This window comes from Balaenoptera ricei, chromosome 12 (genome assembly GCF_028023285.1).
Source record: "Balaenoptera ricei isolate mBalRic1 chromosome 12, mBalRic1.hap2, whole genome shotgun sequence".
In the NCBI taxonomy this organism is placed as follows: domain Eukaryota; kingdom Metazoa; phylum Chordata; class Mammalia; order Artiodactyla; family Balaenopteridae; genus Balaenoptera; species Balaenoptera ricei.
This window is the reverse complement of record NC_082650.1, coordinates 9,304,129-9,325,662: the sequence shown is the minus strand read 5'-3', so window position 1 is coordinate 9,325,662 and position 21,534 is coordinate 9,304,129. Positions and strand designations below refer to the sequence as shown.

At 41.1% G+C, this 21,534-nt stretch overlaps 1 protein-coding gene across 3 annotated transcripts in view; it reads left to right on the top strand.

Moving 5' to 3' along the window:
- Positions 1 to 21,534, top strand: part of TULP4 (TUB like protein 4) — a 236,029-nt gene that overhangs the window by 42,606 nt on the left and 171,889 nt on the right. Inside the window, exons 1-2 of one of the 3 annotated variants that reach the window (XM_059940911.1) lie at positions 1,929 to 1,949; positions 18,771 to 20,990. In XM_059940911.1, the coding sequence (XP_059796894.1) occupies positions 20,739 to 20,990 (252 nt within the window). In that variant the 5' untranslated portion in view covers positions 1,929 to 1,949; positions 18,771 to 20,738. Of the gene's footprint in view, positions 1 to 1,928; positions 1,950 to 17,898; positions 17,959 to 18,770; positions 20,991 to 21,534 lie in introns of those variants that run through there. The other 2 variants (XM_059940910.1, XM_059940909.1) reach the window with 2 other exon arrangements.

Genomic DNA, 21,534 nt, shown 5'->3' with positions numbered 1-21,534 from the left:
GTGGGATCTTCCCAGACCAGGGCTCGAACCGGTGTCCCCTGCATTGGCAGGCAGATTCTTAACCACTGCGCCACCAGGGAAGCCCCCATCTGCCGTCACTTTTTGCCTCACGTAATTTGATGCTCTCTTGTTAGGTACATATGCATTAAGGAGTATTACGTCTTCTTGGGGAATTAATTGACTCCTTTATCATTATGTAATGCCATTATCCCTGATAATGTTCCTTATTCTGAAGTCTGCTGTGTCTGAAATTAATATAGGTTCTCCCACTTTCTTTTGTATTTGTGTTAGCTTGGTATATCTTTCTCAGTAGATGTAGCTTTTAATCTATATGTGTCTTTATATTTAAAGTGGGTTTCTTGTAGACAGCATATAGTTGGGTCTTGTGTGATCCACTCTGACAATCCCTGTCTTTTATTTGTTGCTTTTAGACCACTGATAGTCACCCTGATTATTGGTATAGTTGGGTTAATATTTACCATGTTTATTACTGTTTTCTATTTGTTGCCCTTGTTCTTTGATCCTGGTTTTTTTTTTTTTTTTGGGTCTTTCACTCCTTTTCTGCTTTCTGTGGTTTTATTTATTTATTTATTTTTGGCTGTGTTGGGTCCTCGCTGCGCGCAGGCTTTCTCTAGTTGTGGTGAGCAGGGGCTACTCTTCGTTGCGGTGCACGGGCTTCTCATTGTCGTGACTTCTCTTGTTGTGGAGCACAGGCTCTAGGCGCGTGGGCTTCAGTAGTTGTGGCACGTGGGCTCAGTAGTTGTGGCTTGTGGGCTCTAGAGCTCAGGCTCAGTAGTTGCTGGCGCATGGGCTTAGTTGCTCCGCGGCATGTGGGATCTTCCTGGGCCAGGGGTCGAACCCTTGTCCCTTGTGTTGGCAGGCAGATTCTTAACCACCGCGCCACCAGGGAAGCCCCTCTCTGTGGTTTTAATCATGCATTTTATGTGATTCCATTTTCTGTCCCCTCTTAGCATACTTCTTTTCTCACTATTTTCAGTGGTTGCCCTAGAGTTTGCCATGTACATTTACAACTAATTCAAGTCCGCTTTAAAGTAACATACTGCTTCGCAGATAGTGTAAGTACCTTATAATAACAAAATAATGCTAATTCTTCCCTCCTATCCATTATATCATTGCTGTCATTCTTTTCACTTATAAATAAGCATACATAAGCATACAGGTAGCACACACATATATAATTGAATACATCATTGGTATTATTATAATATTTGAATAAACTGTCTGTTAGATCAAGAATAAGAAAAATAAGTTTTTATTTTACTTTCACTATTCCTTCTTTGATGCTCTTCCTTTTGTAAATCTGGGTTTCTGACCTGTATCATTTTCCTTCTCTCTAAGGAACTTTTTTTAAACATTACTTTTAAGGTATGTTTACTGTTGGCAAATGTCCTCAGTTTTTGTTTGAGAAAGTCTTTATTTGTCTTTCATTTTTGAGGGGTAATTATACAGGGTATAGGATTCTAGGTTGGTGGTTTTTTCCTCAACACTTTAAACATTTCATTCCATTCTCTTCTTGTTTGCGTGGTTTCTGATGAGAAGTTAGATGTCATTTTTTTCTTTCCTCCTCTATATTTAAGGTGTTTTTTCCATCTGGCTTCTTTCAGGACTTTTTTTTTTTTTTTTTTCTTTATATTTGATAGTCTGTAGTTTGAAAATGATGCCTGTGTATGTTTTTTTTTTGGAATTTATCCTGCTTGGTGTTCTCTGAGCTTCCTGCATGTGTGTTTTGTTGTCTGACAGTAATTTGGGGGAAAATCAGTCATTAATGTTTCAAACATTTCTTCTGTTCCTTTCTGTCTTTCTTCTCTTTCTACTATTCCTATTACATGTATGTTACGGTTTGGTAGTTGTCCCTTAGTTCTTGGATATTTTGTTTTTATCCAATATTTTTTTCTGTTTGCTTTTCAGTTTTGGAGGTTTCTGCTGAGGTATCCTCAAGGCCGGAGATTCTTACTTCAGCCATGTCCAGTCTACTAAGAAGTCCGTCAAAGGCATTCTTCATTTTTGTTAGTGTTTTTGATCTCTAGTATTTCTTTTTGGTTCTTTCTTAGAACTTCCATCTCTCTGCTTCCGTTGCTCTATGTTCTTTCACTCTGTCTGCTTTATCCATTAGAGCCCTTAGCGTATTAATCATAGCCCTTTCAAATTCCTGGTCTGACAATTCCAACATCTCTGCCATTTCTCAGTCTTGATATGATGCTTGCTCTGTCTGTTTAAACTGTGTTTTCTGCCTTTTTAGTATGTCTTGTAAGTTTTTCTTTATAGCTGGACATGATGTACTGGTTAAAAGGAACTGCTGTAAGTGGGCCTTTAGTAATGTGGTGGTAAGGTGTGGGGTTGGGGGAAGCGTTCTATAGTCCTGTGATTACGTCTCAGCTGTGTGTGTGTGTGTGTGTGAACATAGGTTTTTTTTTTTTATTGTGAAAAATGTATAACATGAAACGTACCATCTTAACCATTTCTAAGTGTACAGTTCCATGTTAAATATATTCACACTGTTTTACGACCAATCTCCAGAACTTCATCTTGTAAGACCAAAACTCTGTACCTGTTAAACAATGACTCCCCATTCCTCCCGCCCCATAACTCCTGGCAATGACTGTTCTCTGTTTCTATGGATTTGACTACTTCTAGATACGTCAGATAAATGGAGTACACAGTGTTTGTCTTTTTGTGACTGGCTTATTTCACTTAGTGTAATGTTCTCAGTGTTCATCCACGTTGTAGTGTGTGTCAGAATTTCTTTCCTTTTTAAGGCCAAATAATGTGCTTTTGTATGTATGTACCACATTTTGTTTATTCATCTGATGATGGGCACTTGCTTTGCTTCCACCTCTTGGCAGTTGTAAATAATGTTGCTGTGAACATTGGTGTGCAAACATCTCTTCAAGATCCTGCTTTCAGTTCTTTTGGGTGTATATCCAGAAGTGGAATTGCTAGATCATGTTTTTTTTTTTTTTTTTTGAGGAGACTCCATATTCCATAGCAGCTGTACCATTTTGCAGTCCTGTCAGCCGTACATAAGGGTTCCAGTTTCTCCACATCCTTGTCAATGTGTTTTTTTATACTAACCATCCTAATGAGTGTGAGGTGATACCTCACTGTGGTTTTGTGTGTGAAGAGCCCTCATACTAGCACTCTTTTAGTTTCTCCAGAGCACTGTATTCTCTTGGTCTTAGCCATGGTCTGAGCACGTGGTCTCCCATTTGCTTGGAATCCTCCCCTTGCCTCCACTATCCCTGACATCGTGGATTTCACATCTACTCTTCCTTCAGGTTGCAGCTTTCAGAACACCATGCACCTGTCCTTTGTAGCTTTTGTCATAGCCATAATCATTTGATTAATATCTGATCTTCATCACTGAACTGTAGGCTCCTTGAAGGTAGGACCACATCTCTATTTGCTCACTGTTGTCTTTTTAGCACCCAACTTAGAGCCTGGTACATAACAATAGCAACATTAATAATAATCACTAACACTGTGTAGCATTTATTCTGTGCCAGCCACTCTTTTTCAAAATTAATATGTAATTTGCATACAGTAAATTCACCCCTTGTAGTGTACAGTTCTGTGCATTTTGAGAAGTGTTAACAGTTGTGTAACCACTACCATATCAACATATGGAGCAGTTCCATCACTTCCAGAAGGTTCCCTGTGCCCCTTCTCACCCTTTTTTCCCTGAGTTTCTTTATTTTTTCTTCCAACATTATTGAACCATAATTAACATATAACATTGTGTAAGTTTAAGGTGTACAGCAATGACTTGATACATTTACATATTGCAAAATGATTACCGTAGTAGGGTTACTTAACACCTCCATCATCTCTCATAATTAGCATTTCTTTTTTGTGGTGACATTTAAGATTTACCCTTTTAGCAAACGTCAGATATATAATAGAGTGTCGTTAACCATAACCCCATGCTGTCCGTGACATCCCCAGAACTCTGGGTCTCAGTCTTGTGGTGGGCCTTTGCCTCTGGGCCGTCCTCCTGTATTTTTCTCAGTTTCCCCGCCCCCTCTTAGTTGGGGCAGGTTGGCCAGAGTGGGCTGGAGTTGGGTGTGTCTCTGCTCCCAGGTCACTTCTGCTCTTATGAAATCCTGATTGGTTAGGCCCTGGTTAAACTGTTTTTCTTGAGGGCAGACCCTGTTAAGAAGAGTGGAATGTTCTCCTGTATTTCGAAATGCTTCCTTTTCCCCTGCCAGAAGTGAGGGGGGTTTTCTCCGATATTTACTGTGAGGACCTGCTGAGCTCCTGGAGGTAAAACTCACCAAAGTGGGTCCCCCTGAGGCTTTTATCTTTCAGACTTGCTCACTCTGAGCCTCCGACAGTTCACCATTTACAGTTCAGGTTTCCCTGGGTCCCAGTTGGGATTGTTTTCCTGAAGACAAGGTGTGCATTTACTCCACCCCAGCACCATTATGCTGGGAGTTTGGGGCAACTTTAGTTTCCTCTGTGGGCCCTGCTGAATGTGTCATTCAGGTTCAGTCTCTCCACTTTGAGGTTGGACCAGAGTTTGGATACCTGATAGCGTGACCCGCTGTCTGGTTTGCCCAGGACTGAGGAGTTTCCTGGGATGTGGGACCTTCAGTGCTAAAACTAACACAGTTCTGAGGAAACTGGGACAGTTTGGCACCCAATTCTGATTCCACTGCTTATATCAGCATTTGTCCAGCAATTCTGGACAAATCTGTATCTTATGTCTGCATTTGCTGGATAACTCCGGCTTTCTCCTTTGTTTTTTGTGTGTGTGTGTGTGTGTGTGTGTGTGTGTGTGTGTGCCTTCCTCAGGAGATTTCTCATACTTTCCTGCAACTCCCGCACAAACTACGTTTGTTGTAATTTACTCAAGATCTAGTTACATAGTAGCGGGCAGGCCCTTCAGACCATCCTGGGAGCTTAACCTGTAATTTCACTTTTTCCTCATGGTATTGAGAACGTGTTACCATGTCACTCCCTAGTAGCCTACAATATAATTGCTGGTGGTTGCATATTTTTTCTGCTTTATGTGTGTATCAACATTTACTGAACCTGTATCCCGTTTGAACATAAAGGTTATTTCAGATTTTTCCTTTATAAAAATGCTGTGGTGGAAACCCTTATAGCTAAATCTTTGCACGATCCAAGATTATTTCCTTATGATAAATTTCCAGAAGTAGAATTGCTGAATCAAATGGTTTGTAACATTATAAGTCTTTTGAATTATATCACCACATTGGTCTCTCATTTCTCTACACACTACATGACACTAGGAATGATCATTTCTTTCAGTCCTTGTCACTTTGATAAATGAGATGCTCTCCTTTTCTAGTTAAGGCACATGACTTTTGAAACCAGTGAGTCCCGTGTATAGCACCACAGTATTTTTTGGTTTGTTTTGATTTTTGATTTTTTTTTCAATATCTTTATTGGCATATAATTGCTCTACAATGCTGAGTTAGCTTCTGCTGTATAACAAAGTGAATCAGCCATACGTATACACATATCCCCATATCCTCCCCTCCCTCTTGCGTCTCCCTCCCACCCTCCCCATCCCACCCCTCTAGGTGGACACAAAGCCCCGAGCTGATCTCCCTGTGCTATGCGGTTTCTTCCCACCAGCCATCCATTCTACATTTGGTAGTGTATATATGTCCATGCCACTCTCTCACCTTGTCCCAGCCCACCCCTCCCGCTCCCTGTGTCCTCAAGTCCACTCTCCACATCTGCGTCTTTATTCCTGTCCTGCCCCTAAGTTCTTCACAACCATTTTTTCTTTTTTTTAGAGTCCATATATATGTGTTAGCATATGGTATTTGTTTTTCTCTTTCTGACTTACTTCACTCTGTATGACAGACTCTAGGTCCATCCATCTCACTACAAATAACTCAATTTCATTTCTTTTTATGGCTGAGTAATATTCCATTGTATATATGTGCCACATCTTCTTTATCCATTCATCTGTCGATGGGCACTTAGGTTGCTTCCATGTCCTGGCTATTGGAAATAGTGCTGCAGTGAACATTGTGGTACATGACTCTTTTTGAATTATGGTTTTCTCAGGGTATATGCCCAGTAGTGGGATTGCTGGGTCATATGGTAGTTCTGTTTTTAGTTTTTTAAGGAACCTCCATACTGTTCTCCATAGTGGCTGTATCCATTTACATTCCCACCAACAGTGCAAGAGGGTTCCCTTTTCTCCACACTGTCTCCAGCATTTATTATTTGTAGACTTTTTGATGATGGCCATTTTGACTGGTGTGAGGTGGTACCTCACTGTAGTTTTGATTTGCATTTCTCTAATGATTACTGATGTTGAGCATTCTTTCATGTGTTTGTTGGCAATCTGTATATCTTCTTTGGAGAAATGTCTATTTAGGTCTTCTGCCCATTTTTAGATTGGGTTGTTTGTTTTTTTGATATTGAGCTGCATGAGCTGCTTCTTTATTTTGGAGATTAATCCTTTGTCAGTTGCTTCATTTGCAAATATTTTCTCCCATTCTGAGGGTTGTCTTTTTTTCTTGTTTATGGTTTCCTTTGCTGTGCAAAAGCTTTTAAGTTTTATTAGGTCCCATTTGTTTATTTTTGTTTTTATTTCCCTTTCTCTAGGTGGTGGGTCAAAAAGGATCTTGCTGTGATTTATGTCATAGAGTGTTCTGCCTATGTTTTCCTCTAAGAGTTTTATAGTGTCTGGCCTTATATTTAGGTCTTTAATCCATTTTGAGTTTATTTTTGTGTATGGTGTTAGGAAGTGTTCTAATTTCATTCTTTTACTTGTAGCTGTCCAATTTTCCCAGCACCACTTATTGAACAGACTGTCTTTTCTCCATTGTGTATTCTTGCCTCCTTTATCAAAGATAAGGTGACCACATGTGTGGGGGTTTTATCTGGGCTTTCTGTCCTGTTCCATTGATCTATATTTCTGTTTTTGTGCCAGTACCATACTGTCTTTGTGATTACTGTAGCTTTGTAGTATAGTCTGAAGTCTGGTAGCCTGATTCCTCCAGCTCCGTTTTTCTTTCTCAAGATTGCTTTGGCTATTCGGGGTCTTTTGTGTTTCCATACAAATTGTGAAATTTTCTGTTCTAGTTCTGTGAGAAGTGCAGTTGGTAGTTTGATAGTGATTGCATTGAATCTGTAGATTGCTTTGGGTAGTATAGTCATTTTCACAATGTTGATTCTTCCAATCCAAGAACATGGTATATCTCTCTATCTGTTTGTATCATCATTAATTTCTTTCATCAGTGTCTTATAGATTTCTACATACAGGTGTTTTGTCTCCTTAGGTAGGTTTATTCCTAGGTATTTTATTTTTTTTGTTGCAGTGGTAAATGGGAGTGTTTCCTAAATTTCTCTTTCAGATTTTTCATCATTAGTGTATAAGAATGCAAGAGATTTCTGTGCACTAATTTTGTGTCCTGCTACTTTACCAAATTCGTTGATTAGCTCTAGTAGGATTCTCTATGGATAGTGTCATGTCATCTGCAAACAGTGACACTTTTACTTCTTCTTTTCCGATTTGGATTCCTTTTATTTCTTTGTCTTCTCTGATTGCTGTGGCTAACACTTCCAAAACTATGTTGAATAATAGTGGTGAGAGTGGGCAACTTTGTCTTGTTCCTGATCTAAGTGGAAATGGTTTCAGTTTTTCACCATTGAGAACGATGTTGGCTGTGGGTTTGTCATATATGGCCTTTATTATGTTGAGGTAAGTTCCCTCTATGCTTACTTTCTGGAGGGTTTTTATCATAAATGGGTGTTGAATTTTGTTGAAAGCTTTTTCTGCATTTATTGAGATGATCATATGGTTTTTCTTCTTCAGTTTGTGAATATGGTTTATCACATTGATTGATTTGTGTATACTGAAGAATCCTTGCATTCCTGGGATAAACCCCACTTGGTCAAGGTATATGATCCTTTTAATGTGCTGTTGGACTCTGTTTACTAGTACTTGTTGAGGATTTTTGCATCTATGTTCATCAGTGATATTGGCCTGTAGTTTTCTTTTTTTGTGACATCTTTGTCTGGTTTTGGTATCAGGGTGATTGTAGCCTCGTAGAATGAGTTTGGGATTGTTCCTCCCTCAGCTATATTTTGGAGGAGTTTGAGAAGGATAGGTGTTAGCTCTTCTCTAAATGTTTGATAGAATTTGCCTGTGAAGCCACCTGGCCCTGGGCTTTTGTTTGTTGGAAGATTTTTAATCACAGTTTCAATTTCAGTGCTTGTGATTGGTCTGTTCATATATTCTATTTCTTCCTGGTTCAGTGTCGGAAGGTTGTGCTTTTCTAAGGATTTGTCCATTTCTTCCAGGTTGTCCATTTTATTGGCATATAGTTGCTTGTAGTAATCTCTCATGATCCTTTGTGTTTCTGCAGTGTCAGTTGTTACTTCTCCCTTTTCATTTCTAATTCTGTTGATTTGAGTCTTCTCCCGTGTTTTCTTGATGAGTCTGCCTAATAGTTTATCAATTTTGCTTATCTGCTCAAAGAACCAGCTTTTAGTTTTATTGATCTTTGCTGTCGTTTCCTTCATTTCTTTTTCATTTATTTCTGATCTGATCTTTATGATTTCTTTCCTTCTGCTGACTTGGGGGGTGTTTTTGTTCTTCTTTCTCTAATTGCTTTAGGTGTAAGGTTAGGTTGTTTATTTGAGATATTTCTTGTTTCTTGAGGTAGGATTGTATTGCTATAAACTTCCCTCTTAGAACTGTTTTTGCTGCATCCCATAGGTTTTGGGTCATTGTGTTTTCATTGTCATTTGTTTCTAGGTATTTTTTGATTTCCTCTTTTATATTTTCAGTGATATCTTGGTTATTTAGTAGTGTATTGTTTAACCTCCATATGTTTGTATTTTTTACAGTTTTTTTTCCTGTAATGGATATCTAGTCTTACAGTGTTGTGGTCAGAAAAGATACTTGATACGATTTCAATTTTCTTAAATTTACCAAGGCTTGATTTGTGACCCAAGATGTGATCTGTCCTGGAGAATGTTCCATGAACACTTGAGAAGAAAGTGTATTCTGTTGTTTTTGGATGGAGTGTCCTATAAATATCAATTAAGTCCATCTTGTTTAATGTGTCACTTAAAGCTTGTGTTTCCTTATTTATTTTCATTTTGGATGATCTGTCCATTGGTGAAAGTGGGATATTAAAGACCCCTAGTATGATTGTGTTACTGTCAATTTCCCCTTTTATGTCTGTTAACATTTGCCTTATGTATTGAGGTGCTCCTACGTTGGGTGCATAAATATTTACAATTGTTATATCTTCTTCTTGGATTGATCCCTTGATCATTATGTAGTGTCCTTCTTTGTCTCTTGTAATAGTCTTTATTTTAAAGTCTATTTTGTCTGGTGTGAGAATTGCTACTCCAGCTTTCTTTTGATTTCCATTTGCATGGAATATCTTTTTGCATCCCCTAACTTTCAGTCTGTATGTGTCCTTAGGTCTGAAGTGGGTCTCTTGTAGACAGCATATATATGGGTCTTGGTTTTGTATCCATTCAGCCAGTCTATGTCTTTTGGTTGGAGCATTTAATCCATTTACATTTAAGGTGCAATTATTGATATGTATGTTCCTATTACCATTTTCTTAATTGTTTTGGGTTTGTTGTTGTAGGTCTTTTCCTTCTCTTGTGTTTCCTGCCTAGAGAAGTTCCTTTAGCATTTGCTGTAAAGCTGGTTTGGTGGTGCTGAATTCTCTTAGCTTTTGCTTGTCTGTAAAGGTTTTAATTTCTCTGTCAAATTTTAATGAGATCCTTGCTGGGTAGAGTAATCTTGGTTGTAGGTTTTCCCCTTTCATCACTTTAAATATGTCCTGCCACTCCCTTCTGGCTTGCAGAGTTTCTGCTGAAAGATCAGCTGTTAACCTTATGGGGATTCCCTTGTAGGTTATTTGTTGCTTTTCCCTTGCTGCTTTTAATATATTTTTTTGTATTTAATTTTTGATAGTTTGATTAATATGTGTCTTGGCGTGTTTTTCCTTGGATTTTTCCTGTATGGGACCCTCTGTGCTTGCTGGACTTGATTGACTATTTCCTTTCCCATATTAGGGATGTTTTCAACTATAATCTCTTCACATATTTTCTCAGTCCCTTTCTTTTCCTCTTCTTCTTCTGGGACCCCTATAATTTGAATGTTGGTGCATTTAATGTTGTCTCAGAGATCTGTGAGACTGTCCTCAATTCTTTTCATTCTTTTTTCTTTATTCTGCTCTGCATTAGTTATTTCCACTATTTTATCTTCCAGGTCATTTATCCGTTCTTCTGCCTCAGTTATTCTGCTATTGATTCCTTCTAGAGAATTTTTAATTCCATTTATTGTGTTGTTCGTCATTGTTTGTTTGGTCTTTAGTTCTTCTGGGTCCTTGTTAAACGTTTCTTGTATTTTCTCCATTCTGTTTCCAAGATTTTGGATCATCTTTACTATCATTACTTTGAATTCTTTTTCAGGTAGACTGCGTATTTCCTCTTCATTTGTTTGGTCTGGTGGGTTTTTACCTTGCTCCTTCATCTGCTGTGTATTTGTCTGTCTTCTCATTTTGCTTAACTTACTGTGTTTGGGGTCTCCTTTTCGCAGGCTGCAGGTTCATAGTTCCCGTTGTTTTTGGTGTCTGCCCCCAGTGGATAAGGTTGGTTCAGTGGGTTGTGTAGGCTTCCTGGCAGGACTGTGTCCGGTGGTGTGTTTTGGGGTGTCTGTGAACTTAGTATGATTTTAGGCAGCCTGTCTGCTAATGGGTGGGGTTGTGTTCCTGTCTTGCTAGTTTTTTGGCATGGGGTGTCCAGCACTGGAGCTTTCTGGTCGTTGAGTGGAGCTGGGTGTTAGCGTTGAGACGGAGATCTCTGGGAGTGCTTTTGCCGATTGATATTACATGGGGCCGGGAGGTCTCTGGTGGACCAAAGTCCTAAATTCGGCTCTCCCACCTCAGGCTCAGGCCTGGCAGCCGGCCGGAGCACCAAGACCCTCTCAGCCACATGGCTGGAGAAGATGGGTTATGAGTTGGGTGTCAGCCACTGCCCTGTTGTAGCTCTGTCTCAGCTGTCTCCAAAGGTCACCCAGATACATTGGGCTATTCCACCATTCCTCAGAACATGCACATGCCAGTCTGGGATCTGTAGATGTCCTCCTGATACTCTTCATTGAAATATGTTGCATTCACGGTGGTGAGAGATACGCTAATTGTGTTGGTTCTCTTCAGTTCAGAGACTGGGACAGTCTGAGCCTTCATGTGGTCAAGTCAGGAGCAGCTGACCAACGGTCCCAAAGTGACAACATGTCAGATTCCAAGAAGGCTTTCTGCAGCGCCCGAGCAGTAGTCCCAAGCAGCCGCTCCGCTCAGATGCAGCACTCTGACCGGGGAACTCGGTGGGACTCTCAAACGAGGATTTCTGCCGGCCCTAGAGGCTGACTTGCCCACCGAGGCAAGGAGCTGAGGAGAGCGTCTCCCGGCCTGGCCCCGTCTCACCAGAGGAGCGGACACCTGGAAGCTCACCACAGTATTTTAACATCTAAGTTTCCCGTGTGGATTCATTCTCAGAAGTATCTAGCTCCCACTCTTTCAGACTTGTAATCAGTCTGTTTGTCTTGCAGCCTCCATGCCCTCCTGTCTCTGTACAGATAATTAGATGTTCATGTTCTTAGAACTGGCTGTAGACATCAGGCACAGAAAGTAAATAGTAACCTTCCCTGAGAATGTGTCTCTTTGCTGTTCTCTGAACACAGCAGCGGACCGCAGCCCTCTCCCTGAGTTCTTTCCCTCGCGTGGGCTGCGGTGCCTGGCAGCCTCGGGCTTTCGGCAGGCCCGGGTCTGAATGGTGTTGCTGTTGGTGACCGCCTGGCCGTTTGTGACGAGAACCTCGTTCAGTCAGCATTTAGTTTCCCTTTTCCTTAGACGACTGTTTGGGACTCTGAACCATACTTAATACAGTGTTGAACACTTCATTAAATGCACTACTGGTGGGTAGTGCAGGTGAGATAAAAATTGGCGTTCGGGTGTTTGTGGTTTAGTTGGTATGGTGGATTACACTGAAAAATAGCTGTACTATGAGCAGAGAAGACCCTTGCCATGTGAGTCTGGGCCGTGCTTCTGTGTACTGCGAGCACCTTAAGACAACTTTCTGTGGGAAGCGTCTCTAAGATTTACAGTCAACAGGAAAGTGATGTGACACTCACACAATTGTAGTAAGACTGCATCTTTTGAATAAGCCTGTGTATAACCATGCATACGTGTCTTTAGTTATTATCTTACTAGCATGTTTTGAGAATTAAGAACTAGAGAATAACACGATAAAATATATTAAATCATTATTAAACTCCCATTATTTTTGCAGTGGTGTTGTAGATGTTTCATGTGTGTAGTTGTTTCCCTGCATAGGTAGGTAGTAGCCAAGTGACAGTTGATTGCTGGGAGTGTCCCGACCTTCTCGCCCTCTCTTCCTGCCCCCTAGGCTGTTTGACATTGATTTTTTTTAAAAATAAGTATGGTTATTTTATAATATTATATTAGTTTCAGGTGTACAGCATAGTGATTCAGTATTTTTATATATTATATTCCATATAAAGTTATTATAAAATAATGGCTGTATTTCCCTGAGCTGTACAATATATCCTTATTGCTTATCTATTTTATACGTAGTAGTTTGTATCTCATAGTCCCCTACCCTTCTTTTGCCCCTCCCCCTTACCTCTCCCCACTGGTAAATAGTTTGTTTTCTATATCTGTGAGTCTGTTTCTGTTTTGTTATACACATTCAGTTGTTTTATTTTTTAGATTCCGCATATAAGTGATAACATACACCATATTTGTGTTTCTCTGTCTGACTTATTTCACTAAGCATAATACTCTCTAGGTCCATCTGAGAGTATCCCTACCTTTAAAGGCAGTCTTGGAAGGCAGATTTGAAGTAGCCTCCAGGCAGCTCTTGAAACTAATTAGGAACCAGTTAGAACTCCCTTGATGTTTGTGGGTTGTGCAAAATTCCCCAGGGAAAGGAGTGACTGTAATTAGAGGCAGGTCAGTGTAGTTACTTTCCTCAAAAAGAAGTGTGGAGCTCAGGACCTGTTGCTGTCTGTGGAAAGGAGGCATCAGGGGAGCCCCGGTGCGGTGGCAGCGCCCTCCCTCCACCCTGCCGTGGAGCTGAGCCCAGGACAGCAGGCAGGGAGCAGACCCTGGGGTGTGCTTCATTTACATCGCCAATCAGCAAAACTCATGTTTATTTCCTTTTCTTCTTCTCAAACCGGCTAACAACTCTGTAGTCAAAAGCTTGGAGTGTTGGGAATATTTTATTCAAAAGTTTCTACTTTGTTTTTTTTTTTTCCTGTTTTGCATTCATCTAACAACATCTATGTATTTTTTCCTAAAATCTACTTTCCGCTTCTCATCTCAGTCTTCTGCCTAACTACTGTATAAATTTTTATCCTTTAGAAAGAAATAGAGCTTAATTTTGAAATTTTCTTATATCCATTTGTTACTGTTAATATGTTTTTTCTTTGTGGATACTTTCTTAGCTTGAGAACTAAAATAGCATTTTCGATACTTTATTGGGATTTTCTAGATTGAGAGAGTACTCATTAAGGTTGGATATAATAACTGTAAAAACTCTTAATAATTGATTTAAATTATCTAAAAACCCCAGAGAACTGATGCCTAATATAGTTCACAGTGCGTTAAACCTGCTTATTTTGAGATGTACCATCCATGTAGAAGAATATGTCAGACATAGAGGTGTAGTAAAGAATAATTATGGAGTGAACACCCCGTAACTACCACCCAGATCAAGACATGGAATATATGGAATATTGCTAGCGTCCCAGCAGTACCACTGTGCGTGCCCTCCCCTGGCACAGTTTCTAACCCTCTCTCCCCTTTCAGGTAACTACTAAAACAAGTGACAAATACATTTTTATTCCCCCCAATAGTAAATTTTATCTATGTTGGTGGAAAGTAGGAATCAGATAAAACAGAATAACCTGTAGTGAAATAACTTTAGTTAGAAAACAGAATATCTAACTGGGGGCGAGAGGGGCAGCAAGTGCAGCACAGGGGCCTCCTGCATAATAGATGTTCAGTTAACATTTGTTGGTCAATTAATCCAGGAGTGCCTGTAATTAGTACAGAATTTTCTTGATGATGTACAATTCTGTCCCTAAATTGTACTTTCCCAAATTCTCGGGCTCCTAATTTGCCATTAGAACTGGATAGTATGGAAAGTTAGAGTGTGAGGCATCTTACACGTTTACTGTCTCCTAGATTGCTGTCAGATTATTAGTTCAATCAGGCACATGGATTATTTGCTTTAAGATTGTAATCTCCTAAAAGCAGATTACAGTAGAATTGATAGAATAGAATAGATTTTTCAGTGATTTACTATAAGAATAGTCTGAAAATAAGCTGCAATTAACAGAAGCAGGTTTGGGCCAGAATTCAGAGGTTAGCATTGTTTATTCCTAATGAAAGCCTCCAAGGATGGCTCATGGGCCTGTATTACAGTTTTAGGGTAAAAAAACATCATAATGCCAAACTGAGTATTTACTTTCAGTCTGTTATCAAAAAACTTTGTATGAATAGTTGCTTTTCTCACCTGATTTTAAAAATTGAGGTGAGATATATGTAACAAAATTTACCATTTTAATCATTTTTAAGTGTACAATTCAACGGCCTTAATAGTTAATAGAAGTACATTCACGTTATTATGCAGCCGTCACCACTGTCCATCTCCAAAAGTTTTTCATCATCCCAAACTGCAACTCTGTACCCATTCAGTAATGACTCCCCCGTCTCCCCGCCCCCAGCCCCTCACAGCCACCATTTCCTCTGTCTCTATGAAGTTGGCTGCTCTAGATGCTTCATATAAGTGGAATCATACTTATATGTGTTCGTCCTTCTGTGTCTGGCTTATTCCACTGAGCATAATGTCTTCAAGGTTCATCCATGTTGCAGCATGTGTCAGACAGAATTTCAGTTTTTTTTAAGGCTGAATAGTACTGTATGTTTTTCCACATTTTGTTTACTCATTCATCTGTCTGAGGACACTTGGGTTCCTTCCACCTTTTGGCTATTGTGAATAGTGCTGCTTTGAACATGGATGTGCAAATATCTGTTCCGAGTCCCTGCTTTCAGTTGAATAGTTGCGTTTTAATCTTTTTATACCAAACCCCTTTACTAGTGTTGATTGGACAGTCAGCTTCCCTCAGAAACTAGTTAATCAGTTAGCCTTGTTTTCTCATCCTCATGAAAAAGTAAGACAGAAGGGAAGTATCCAACATCACCTATTTCTATTAATGGTAGCACTAAGATAGGCACCAGCCTTTCAGTAATTAGGAGACTATGATAGTGGTTTTTTTGTTGTTAGATTTTTGTATCCATTATCCATTTGAGAAATAATAAAGGAGCATGTCATTTTTCCTTAAATGATCTGCCTTATTTTGTCTCGCATATATGGCACTCTGTAGTTTTAAAAGTTTGATTAAAAACCATTAGCAGCATATATAAAATGAAACACTTTTGTCTGTGCTTTTACTATGGAAATTTATCCTACGTACTTTATTTCAATAGTTATTTAAGGCTTATATTTCTGGAGAGTTAGCATATGTCAGTGATTTTTAACCTTTCTGGTTTTAGGGCCCCTTTGTATTCTCAACAATTATTGAAGTCCGAAAAGAGGTTTTGATTATGTGGGTGTTAGCTCTTGATATTTACCATATTAGAAATTAAAACAGAAATTTAAAAAAATTACTAATTCATTTAAAAACAATAAACCTATAAATGTTATAAATATATTTTTTATGAAAAATGACTATTTTCTGACTAAAAAATTTACTGAGAAGAGTAGCATTATTTTACATTTTGGTAAAATATCTTTAATGCCTGACTTATTGAAAAGATAGTTGAATTCCCGTATATGCTTCTGCATTCAGTGTTACAATATGCTGTTTTTGTTGAAATGTCTGAAGAAAATCTGACCTCACACAGATATGTAGCTGGAAAAGGGAAGAGTATTTTAATAGTCTTTTCAGCTAATCATGAATATTTTTCTTTGATACTGTACTAAAACTCAACAAATGGTAGTTTCTTAAAGGTTAGTAGCAATGTGGAATTTTAAATGTATCAGTGACTTTTTTGTACTTGGTTATATTAAAATCCATTTGTCTTTCTTGCACCTTGAATGGCTCTGTCAAGCATAATTGGTATCATCATTCACTGGTCATTTGAAGAATATTGGTTCAGCAAATTATGCGAATCTTCCAAATATTGACACACTATGAAATATACTGTCAAAAATTCACATTTATTAATATCACCTTCTCTTGCTTGCAGAGTGTCTTTAAATCTTGGGGAGCTATCAAGCTCCTAGTGATAGATGCTGGTTTTCCCACAATTCTAATTTTAACTTGAAAGCTCTACTTTTATTATCAGCAACAAATACCATCAGTTGTTTTCTTTAAAGTGACAGCTCACTTTGTTCACATTAGAGAAAAATGTCTGCCAAAGACCCAAGCCTAAATGACCATAATTTGTCATTAATTCTTTCCAGTAAACATGGCATTTCATGAAAAAGCAGTTTGCTCAGCCCATAACTTAAACTACAGCACAAGTGCTTTTTCTCAGGATTACCGCTGTAGTGCCATAGTCAGCAGAAGTGCTGTGTGTGTATTTACTGTTTGAAACACAGAATATTAAACAACCATGTCCTCAAGGGGTGAGATTTAATAAATTAATAATTTTTACTGCTGCATTAAGAGCTTTTTTTGTTTTTAATATTTATTTATTTATTTGGCTGTGCCGGGTCTTAGTTGCGGCGTGTGGGATCTTTAGTTGCGGCATGTAGAATCTAGTTCCCTGACCAGGGATCGAACCTGGGCCCCCTGCATTGGGAGCGCAGAGTCTTAACTGCTGGACCACCAGCGAAGTCCCAAGAACATTCTTAAGTGAAGCTGGCATTTTAAAAAATCTGATGAGCACTGGTGCTGGCTGGTGCTGGGCCTTGATCTGTGCCACAGAGCTGGCAGTGTGACCCACTGTTGCTTTCGCACCGTTGATAGAAATTGTCAACGCGGTTAAGAAGACAAATAATGTCTTAGTTTTCTTATTTTGAGAATAATTTTGACGTTATAGACCCCTCTGTGTCCAGGACGGTGTGAGGGAACTGATGGTTTACACTCTCGTGTTTAATGTGGGTGCTTTAGTAATCATGGATTATGCTCTTAAATAGTTTAAACCCTGTGTATATATTGCTGGGTCTTGAGAAGTTGCTTTTGCTTTTCCCCTCTGTGGTGCCGTCCCCAGGCCAGGGTAGGGACTAAGGGAGTATTATACAGTGGCATTAGAATTTCAGGAGGAAGAACATGCATAATTTGAATTGTATAGCATTTGTTTTCACTTTTTCCCCTCGGGTACAAGTGCTTCCTGGGAGAATTTGTTTTGATTTTAGACACATAGGAAGTATATGTCCTGTGACTCATCTGAATTAAGGTTATCTCCAAGAAATTATCTGTAGCTGCTGCCTTGCCCCCGCCTGCATCCTCTTACAGACTTTTACTGAGTAACTTGTTTGTGCTGAGCTCCGTGCCAGGGACGAGGAGGGTAGGCCCCCAGCCTCTGGACGCAGCGAGAGGAAGACTGTTGCGCGGGTTAGTACGGAGCCTCTGGGCAGCTTCACGGGAGAGGGGGTGTTCGGCGGGGGTTACAGGGGGGTGTGGGCTGGCTGGGCAGAGGAGCAGCAGGCGTGGAGGCGTGCAGGAGGGGGGACTCGGTACGTGGGGACGTGGCTCGGGGAGTGCGCAGAGGGCGACGGCTGGACGTGGGGGCTGCGGCAGGAGAGGACGGGCGGACGGGCGGACGTCACATCCTGAGGGCCTTGCTGGGGCTGCTCTCAGAGGCCAGCGGTTCGCAAAGCCGGTCCCAGGCCGGCACTGGTTAGAAATGCAGATACCGAGGCCCAGCCCTTGACCTTCAGTGTCAGGTATTTGGGGGTGGGGCTGGGCTGTCCGTTTCAGCTAGCTCTCGGGGGCACCACCTGGGCGGGGCGAGAACAGTCCAGGCTCTTGGGGCAGCCTTGAATTTCAGAAAGATCGCTCTGAGGGTCCTCTGGAAGGTGGGGTGGTGCGGGGGAGTTAGGGCTCAAGTTGTCCAGTGTCTTTGCGGGTGTGATGCGGGCCTGGACTGAAGACAGCAGGAAGGAAGAGGGGGTGGGTTTGCTTGGAGGTAGATTCTCTAGGACTGTATTGCTAGTAGACGACGTAAAAGCCGAGAAGACAGCTGTGCCTTGCTCTGTGACCTGCCGGCAGTTAAAGGCCTTTGCTGCCTTGTGTCTTCAGGGATTATGTTTTTACTGAAAGTGAAAACATCAATTTAGATAACTTGCCTGAGTCTCTTCTGTCTCCTTTTTGAAGATGCCTGCTTAACTCAGGATGATGACCTCTGGATGGTAAAGGTGCACCTTCAGGGCTCACAGTCGTAGGAAGGACAGTTTTAGGTGCTCGTTCATTCACTATGCACAGCTGCTGGCAAATTTAGTAAATGGTACCTGGCACTCAGACTCCTCATGTTGCATGTTGTCTGTAAGTTGGCGAGGAGCACCCTTTTACTATTCAAATTTTACCGATCAGTTGCTCCATTTGATATATGTAGGTGTCCAGATGGGTCTCTGATTTCAGTTACAGTGATTATTATGTTATTATATGATGTTCATATGTTCATGCAAAAAGATGTATTAGAATCTTTATTCTTCAGTATTTTAAAGTTCTTTTTTTTATGTCCTATTTTGTTTTACAGATTTGTAAGACTCCAGGGCCTTCAAGCTGTGATTAATCCCATGGTTCCTGAAACGACTGGGAAAACAGACATTTTGTGTGCCAGTTGAAGAGTGTATGTCTATGTATATTTAAAACCTTCTTTCTGTACATACACATTTAGGCAGACTCATTCTTGTGTGCACTTGAAGAGTTTTACAACTGATGAAAATTAATTTAAGAATCAGATGGAGCAACTTGACACCACTGGGCTTGGGAGCCCGGGGAGAAAAATACATCACTAATGGCCAGTTTTCCACATGGTCTTCACGGGTAAAGAAGGTTTGCAAAAAGAAGAAAAAAAAACTTGCACAGATCAAGCCTCAAAAATACCTCTCCAGTTTAAAGAAGGAACTAAGTGAGAAGGTGACTGAGGGAGAAGTGTGATTTCAAGCATTGCAGATGGGAGCATGCAGTGCTTTTTGCACTTTATTTTTCAGTGGGTCTGGTGATTTGGACAGAGGTGAAAATTCTGGACTGAAGAGTGGCTCTTACTGTGTGGTTATGACTGGAGGAAAGCCAGTTAGGGTATGATGGGACAAGTTTGAACAGTGAACTGATTCCTTTGCCTTTTTTCAGTTAACTGTATTCCAGAAATTTTAATTTATTACTTCCCTTTTCCTTTCCTATACCTATAGGATAATACCTTCAGGTAGCAGTTGAAACTGATAATTACAAAATAATTATCAAGGAGCATCAGAGTAAAGCTTCTTTCCTTGGACTGTACACGTGGCGTTTGGAGACGGTCTCTGGAGGTGATCAGGAAAGTGCCCATCAGCCGAACGTGGTCACTCCATAGGGAGACAGTGGGGAAGAAGCTGACTCTCACCTGTGTTTCCGTTTTAAGGGATTCTCTTCTGTGTTGAGTCCAGGAATCTTTGTATATAAGAGGAAGGCTACTTGATGGACTTAATTCTGAGATTAGTTTTTTTCCTTCAAGATGGAAAAGTATGTAATCTTTACGAGCGGAAAGGGGAGAAGTGACTAGGGTAGGAAGGAAGGAGACACAGCCTGCAGCCCAGCTTGGCTCCCGTTTGCCAGCAGGAGTATTTAGGATTCGCTGGGGGCCCACACTTGGACTCCCTCCCGCGAGAGCTTTAGAGCCTTCTGGCTCTGCTGAGGGAAGGGGCTTTCTCGCCCGTCTCTATGGCACCGAGGGGTGCGTCAGCCTGCAGAGGGGCCCTCCCCGGGGACACAGCCACCTGCTGGGAAGCCGGGCTGGGCTCTGAAGTTGGAGGTTTCTGGTTCTGAACGGTGGGGAAAGAGTCCTTTTTTCTCCTAAAATTTGGACTGCTGTCTGCACAAACTCTGGTCTGTTTTGCACGGTTTGTGTGCCTTTTTTTCCCTTTATGCAATCTTTTTCAGCTTTAGCAGCAGAGATTTGTCTAGTTGAGAAAACAAGCCAGAGGGTGGCTTCAGAAGGGAGATGATCCCCATGTGTTCTGTCTCTGCGTCTGAGCTTTTGAAGAGAAGATTCCAGCTCGAGGGATTCTTAAAGCCTTAAGTTACTTGAAATCTATGTATTTGCAGCCCTTTGTCTCTGGAATCACATTACACTAAACTGGAATCTCAGGCTGAATAAGAAGAACCAAGTTGAGTGAAAAGAAGAACACTCAGTTTCTTTATCACCACTTGTTAACGATGCTCTTTCTCCAAAGGGTCAGCCCCCTCTTCCTCTGAGGACTTGAAAATAAAAATGGACCCCACGTTGTTTTTAAGCATTACCTTTTCTTAGCAGACTGCCGTCATCTTTTATAGAGGAATTTTTTCACTATGCATTTGGTGGATCTTTATAAAATACTGACCTTCTAATTAGAACCGGGTCAGTCTTAAAAGGGGGTCAGGGAAAACAGCGCAAGCCAACCACAAAAATAACATTGATCTGTCAGTGAAAGCAATTTTTCGGCATTCAGCATTACTTTTTAAGTAAAACGGTTCTTCAGAAAAAAGTATGTATGCAGCGGTGGAGCACGGGCCTGTCCTGTGCAGCGACTCCAACATCCTCTGCCTGTCCTGGAAGGGCCGCGTGCCCAAGAGTGAGAAGGAGAAGCCCGTGTGCAGGAGGCGCTACTACGAGGAGGGCTGGCTGGCCACGGGCAACGGGCGCGGCGTTGTTGGCGTGACCTTCACCTCCAGCCACTGCCGCCGGGACAGGAACACTCCGCAGAGAATCAACTTCAACCTTCGGGGCCACAATAGCGAGGTGAGCGGGCTTCTGCTTCACTTTTGGTCTGGTCACTAGCAGTGGATTTGAGCCCGTCCCGCATGAATTCCAGTTTCTCAGGCTTGCTGCCGAGGGAGACTTTTCAAACGTGAACCCTGTCTTGTGTGTGTGTCCCAGTGGGAGACACAGTTCCCGGCGGGCTGTGTCACCTCTCCAGCGTCCCTCGTCCTCCTTTCCCTGCGGTGGGTGGGCTGCCCCCTGGCAGGGACACCAGGGCAGCTTTCTGACCAGGTGTGAGGTTGGATGAGACGATCCTAACCTGCCGGTCACGCTCTGAGCCTTTATGGTCGCCTGTATCCATGGCAAAGAGTCACTGCCCCAGTGTCAGACGGGCAGTGCAGGCCATGGAAGGGGTGCTGTCTTGGCCGTGCAGTTCACATCTGCATGCTTTGTGGTGGTGTAACACCTAGCTTGTATTCTTGTACTGGGAGGTAAACAAAGGAATTAATTGGACAGAGGTGAAAGGAGTAATTGGACAAGAGCCATGGTTTTTCACATCTATGGGGTATATTCTGTTGAGGAC